The 6,808-nt window shown below is 37.2% G+C and overlaps 1 protein-coding gene across 1 annotated transcript; it reads right to left on the reverse strand.

The window, feature by feature from the left end:
- Positions 1-1,506: 1,506 nt before the first annotated feature.
- On the reverse strand, positions 1,507-2,950 carry LOC124416107 (serpin B6-like). The gene is made up of 2 exons (XM_046896988.1): positions 2,925-2,950; positions 1,507-2,824 (listed from the first exon to the last, which is right to left on the reverse strand). The coding sequence occupies exon 2, from the start codon at positions 2,805-2,807 to the stop codon at positions 1,653-1,655; it is 1,155 nt and encodes a 384-aa protein (XP_046752944.1). The 5' UTR covers positions 2,808-2,824; positions 2,925-2,950; the 3' UTR covers positions 1,507-1,652.
- Positions 2,951-6,808: the final 3,858 nt, after the last annotated feature.

Here is a 6,808-nt window from a genome sequence, read left to right on the forward strand (position 1 = left end):
TTAGATTTCTTGTTTCGGGTCGTGTATACAAAATCGGCCAAAGTTAAATAATTTTTTTCTCATCGTGAGCTTCAGGCATGTTTTTCGAAACACAAAATAGCATTCATAAACAAATTCACAGCCAACTGCGATCTATAGTTCTGGTAGCTACTTTAGCCGATAGACCCCCCCCCCCTCCCCCTTAAAGCGACGCGTACTCGATTTACAAATGTTTGTTTACATTCACAAGCTCGTTCCGATTCAAAAGACGTATACACAAGAAAGTTTTTGGACAAAAAATTTCCCTTTGGAAAGCTCAAGGTATCACTCTGCGCTCTCTTCTCTGAGCAACCCTGGATCAATCGCATCCAATACACCCGATTAACCTTGCCAATAAAGTCGGATATTCTGCTCTATAACCCTCGGTTCACTCTTGTCGGAGGAGTATATTATATTGATCAATTTGCAATGACCGATTATTATAGCTAACGTCACTAGACAGTAATTTTGTTGACTAATTTTCATCGCCCTGGCCGAGGTCCTCTCGATCCGTCTTCCAATCCCTGAAGTGGTTATCTCAGTCGTTAATAACTGACTGATCAATAATTTCATAACCGTGCGATCACGATCCTCGGTGATACTTGACCCAAGAGCCAAGGGTGAGGATTCTCTTTTTTTACTCCACCGCTGTTTCAAATGATAAGACCTTGAATCGCGACCGGACCTCTTTGAATCCAACGGCTACGTTATTGAGTTTTCATATTCCGAGGAGGACGATGCATAGTCACGATATTAAAAAGCGCCAGTGGGTGTCAAGCGACTTGGTCGAGAGGGTCCTTGGACACGGGTCATGGTTCACGAAGGAACACAGCAGAAATGGCAACTGCATACGCAGCAGCACCTGTAAAATAAAACGGCGTATCATTTCGCAGTTTCTTGCTACTTGCAGAAGCCTCGCCTCTGCTCAGCAGAGAGCAGAATCTGAACTGAGGAAAAACTCCGGACCAACCATGAGTATGTGCACATATGTGTCAAAAGTTTACCTTTGACTCAACGCGAGAGACAAAGCGAAGTTCCCTAGCAGTTGTTCACCAGAAGCTGAGCACACGCTTCGCAAAAGTTCGAAAGACCTATTCATCTAGCGATCCTCTGCATGCACCAAGAATTGGCCACAAATATTATGTGCACTATGCTGTCAAACCACTCAGAATCCATTTTTTTCTTTTATCGTTATGTCAAGTATTATCATACGCGTAAATTCTGCTCAAAAGGTTTATCAATGATGACTCTTCGAGAGAATGCAGTTGTGTGACGAGAGTTAAATTGACCATTCAGGAGTAAATTAATTTTGTAACGTGTAATTGGAAATTGTAATTACCGAAAATGAAGCATTATTATGTAGAGTTCAATTACACGTTATAGATCTAATGGTTGGTTCAATTGGCAATGACTACGCTGCTTGCTAACAGGAATATAATAAAATTGCCAACGCAGCATTAAAATACGAGAATCGATATTCATCACCCATGCACCGTGCAAGTGCCCACTTAATAATTTCATATGATTAATCATGCTTCCAGCATAGAGGAATTCGAGGTCCAAAATGATCGTATCACTTCATTCTGACATAAACATTTATTTAAGATCCACAGCTGTACCCACATCATCATGACTTATGACACGGAAGGTTGGTGGAGACATCCATTAAACAAGGTTACCTCCAAGTCACGATGGTATATCGCATAATACACTGGCCGATCAACGATAAATCTTTCCGGAGGCGGGGGCTGGGCATCAAGACTTATTGGCATAGCAACGATGACGGTAGCAGCAGCCGCCTCGCTACCCTCCTCGTTGACTTCGATGAAGGACTTTTGGATGACCTTGGTAATTTTGAGGCCAGAATCGGTGATGCCAGAAAAATCAGCCCCGTCCTGAAACATGTCAGTCATTCCCAAAATTTTCAAACTTTTCTCGAGGTTCAACGTGCTTTCGATTTTGAACTTTGGTAGAGACAGCTCAACGTGGCTTGGACCTGTCCGCTTTAATCTGGTTGCCAAATTCACTTTGTGGAGATTATCCAGTACCGCTTTGAGCCCGTTCACTTCTTTGGGCAGTATTATAACCATGCTCAGCTCGTTGCCCTGATACGGGAGTTCGATGAACCTTGCATTGACTTCGGGAAGGTGGCCCACCCTGAATGTATGCTTCAAGAACATGGTAGGAACGCTTTTGGTAGCTTTAGCATCGACGTGGAATAATCTGTCCGTAGTTAAAGATGGGTCGAACCTCTTAGCCCAGCTACCCTTGAAGTACGCAACGTTGACGAGAGCCAGAGCTGTGTTAGGATGAAGGCTGCCCTTAGCAATCACATTCTTGATACGATTGTTAGTCTGCTGTTCGCACCAGGAGTTTATAGTGCGAGCAGCCGCATCCGGATTATGAAAGTCCACTTCCTCGCACCTGGACAAAAATGTTCTAGCAGTTAATTCCTTGTAGGCAGATTTTATCTCGAACTGTTTTGCAAGGTATATTTTATTCGCGATGCTCAGTTCCACTCCCTTCACACCGTTCAGCCTTTCGATTAGAGACTTGTAGCCGGATTTACCGAGCTGGTTGTCTTCTGGAAGTAGCAGAGATTTTCTCATTTGCGTTGCTGTCCTGCCACCAGCTCCATAGGCAGCCATGGCGAGTGCCACCTGAGCACTGAACGGGGATGTGATCAAGTTACTCGAGGTTTCATTGGCCACAGTTTTTAAAAAAATATTGGAAAATTCGCCAGTAGTTAAAGCGACTATCCGAAGCGATTCGGTGTTTTGATCGGCCATGGCGATAGCAGCGAAAGCTACAGTGAATATTAACAAAGTTTCCAACGATTTTCGAGTCAGTGTGAAAATATAAAGTAACTTTATCATGAGCAGATTGGTTCACAATATTTGCGCTACCTTACACGAAGACGAAACTCAACTGATCGTCAATTTATGATTCAGAGCCAGTATTAGTTCTGCGTTGATAGCGGTCTAGATTAAGACAAGATAAAATGATAAGCTGAACAGTCATTGCGGGTGATAAGCTTAAAAAGATTACTCACTGCAGATCATCTCTTTTGTTGATTCAAAAAGTGAGCAGTGGTTGTTCATCAAAGTTTATATGGCACGTAGTTCAATCGGAACATCTGAGGAAACCATAGCCTACGCATCGGCCAATTATGACTTGTTTTTATTGGTCGTTAAGACCATTTTACGCAAAGTTTTTATTGTTAGCTTTCCAGTTGGGCGTAGCAATCGAACTGTAATAACTAGGTGATAGAAAGAAAAATAAAAAGTATCATCGATTCGCTCGGAAATAGACACAAAAAGTTGAAACTGGTAATCCTGGCATCATTACTGTAAATGTTGAAGGGTAACATTGTCAGTTGATAGATACTGCTTACTAAAGAAAGTAACAACTGATAGAATGTGAATTCGTGAACTGTTTAGTCCACAAAAGTTCCTGGTGAATAGAAGCAAGTGGATAAGAAAATCTCAATAAGACACATCAATGATAACATCTACCATCATGGAATCGAAACAACTTTTTTATTCGAATGACCATAGATCGTTAAAGTGGGCCAAGTGTTTTCTGAAATATGAAACTCGATGTTGTTTTTTCAACTATTATTGGCGTCCACTATTTTGTTTGCTGCAAAAATGAACTCGTTTTCATCAGCCTATTTCTATTGATTGAGGACCCCACGGATTAAGAAAGTCACACTTTAATTATCACATCGTACGTGTTAAACTAGTCGATTTCGGAGTTGAATTTGTAGCGCAGTTATCAACTAGCAACAGTTAAATTACAACAATGATATTATAGTTAATGATAAATGGAGGTAAAGTGAAGTAGAATTATAGTGAATAATCGTATAATTTTAAATGAAAATGAATAATGCAAAAGAATAATCCAACATCTTGGCAGACATATACATTTTATTCCAGTCAAACATTATATAAAATATGAGTCAAGAAAAATACGGAAGTTATCCTATGTTAAAAAGTAGATGGATTTTTTTGATACCTGCTGCCCACTTCGTGTGAGATTCTTTTGTTGGCATTTTGCTATAGTTTGTATGCCTATATTTTGGACAAGAGAAATTTTCAACGATCTCCTTAAGATTGTAGCCTTAATTTAAGCGATAGGAGAGGTTTGATGGAAGAATGAAAACGTTTGATGTAGGTCCAAAACTCATGTCAAGCTCAACAAATACCTGCAACACTATACGATCATTGTACTTATTATCAAATAACAGCATTTTTGCAAGTAATCAAGATTTGGGTGATCAATAAGATTTAGTGCCAATGGGTCCAACTTAAAATGAAGACAAAAATTATAGTAGTTGATCAATCAACAGAAACAGGTCGACTAATCTTGAAATGATCGCTCAAGAAGAGCCTAAAAAATAAGTTAATCAGAACGTTCGACTGCGAATTTAAATATAAATAAAAAAAAAGCAGTAAGCAATATAAAAAAAACAGAAAGTAAGCAGATAGCAGAAAGGAAATGCCATTTACTCAAACAGAAAAAAGACAACAATCGCACCAGTGATATCGTCAAAATGTAAAAGCTAAGTCTATAGTTATAGAAACGAATGATATAGGTACAAAGTCCTCAGAAAATTTGATAAGTATCAAATCGGATAGTGGTAAGCCTATTTTAGATGCAAATTCAGAAAAATTAATTACGAACTATGAAGTTAGAGAGGAAAACAAGATGAATTGTAATAATAATAGTCAATATTGTGTGGGGCCGATGGAATTTTATGCACTAAATGTGATGCTAAACGTTTCAAAGGAGGAAGAGTATCCAACAAACTATTACTAGGAGACTACTGTGCTCACGATGAAGTATATTTGAAAATTTTACCAAGTACTTCTCGTGAAACGAAATAATTATTTAGTAGTGAACATCCCAAAGCCCAGGATTTTTTCGAACGTATCAGATATTGCAATAAATCCTCATTTTTTGCGACTTTTGATGCTAAATCCGAGGACGTATCCACTCATAGATGGGGTGACAAGCAATTGTAATGATTTTAACTGATTTCAACCGATCTGAAGCGATTATAAAGTGGCAGCTTTCCAAAGTGGTTTTTGATTGCAATAAGTGAATACATCCTCGGCTAATTCAGTGAATTTGGGTCTAGCCGAATAAGAATGGTGAGTCTGCCCCCATCGACTTTTGTGGTGCCAATTTTTTCCAAAGTTTCCAACGTAAAAAAAAAATTTATACTAAATCACAGCCTTCTATGTCGATTCCGAGAGGTCTTTGTGCCGACAAAACGTGTTTTTTGATTTTTACAGCTTTTAAATACCGAGAGGCGACCGAAAAACCTGGAAAAATTCTCAAAAATTAGAATCATCTTGAAGATTATCGAAGAAGTTTCTTCAATTTTGAAATGCTAAACTCTATTTTTAATCATCGAATCTTTCCTCAAGAAATTTATTTTGGAATGTACAAGTATTAATTTTTCTGCTATTATAAAAAAATATTGACATGATTCTACTCTTTGTTGCCTGGAAATTCCAAAAAGAAAAGTTTCAAAATTCCAATTGTATTTGGTGGTTGTTTTCAAATATAGGGATAGATACATATATTATCGAATAACAACATCAGTATATCCAATCGACAATGAGCTCCCAAGTTACGGTCAACTTTTCATTGATTTCGATGATTAGCTAAATCATATTAACTGTTGGGAGAATAGATTCGGAATCGAAAACACGTTACTTCAGCTGTTGAGAGTATATCCGAATTAGATTTATGCGTCACATCGGAAACCAGTGCAAGATCTTCGTCGTTTCAAATCTCCAAGATGTGATAAAGTAGCAGCTATTTTTTTTCTACTTCAGCGAATGTGGCAATTTCAGAATTATTTGTCACTATTGGAAATGAGATTACAAAAGTGATACATAACATAAGTTTGATAAATCGAAACGTAGAGTCGTGGATTCATCCATTATTTTATCCATACGGAATGACAGGTTGCTAAGAAACTTCTGCTAAACACGTAACCAGATATTGTTGGTGGTAAGGAATGACAAGAAGACGAATCGTCACATACACTCGATCAAAAATCATATACAGTTGAGAATATAATTTTTGAACTAGTATATTTGATTATTCGTTGTTTTGTAATTTATTACCTAGTTTTTTACATGGTTTTCTCGAATTTACAAGATAAATCATGTAATAAAGTATACAAAGTCAACACTTAGGTAATAAAATCTTATGATTTATTACAGGAACATTTTCGGCAGTGGAGTAACTTATACGAAAGTATACAGGAAGATGGTCGTTATAATATTTTCGCCTACTGAATACGCATTCCTAAACCCGAACGCCATTGGTTTTACGAATTCCTGTTTTAATGAATGATCGGTAATTTGACCGGTGAATTGATTGCAAAGAGGAGAAAAAAACAAAACAAGACTATTTGATATTCCACCTTGATTTTTTTATCTCATTTAATATCACTTCATTCGCTTCTATTCAATTTTATAGCATTCCACGAAATTTGAATAAAAAAAAGATAAATAAAAAAATCTAAAAATTAATTAATAAAAATCTACACAGCGTGTAACTATTCAAGGCATTAAAAATCTAGTTATAAGGGTATAGAATAGACATTATACTAGATGACATTACATTTATTAGTAACCAGAATACAAGCATATTTATATTTTATACTATTTATAGTAAGAAAATTGACATAAACATACATCAAACATTTAGGATAGGCATAACATCAAATATTTCCATTGTTTATTGATGAACAAGAAACATATATGTA

This window comes from Diprion similis, chromosome 2, assembly GCF_021155765.1.
Source record: "Diprion similis isolate iyDipSimi1 chromosome 2, iyDipSimi1.1, whole genome shotgun sequence".
NCBI lineage: Eukaryota > Metazoa > Arthropoda > Insecta > Hymenoptera > Diprionidae > Diprion > Diprion similis.

Excerpts from the sequence above, each read along its gene's own strand:
- LOC124416107 (XM_046896988.1), bottom strand. The coding sequence starts at position 2,807 with ATGGCCGATCAAAACACCGAATCGCTTCGGATAGTCGCTTTAACTACT.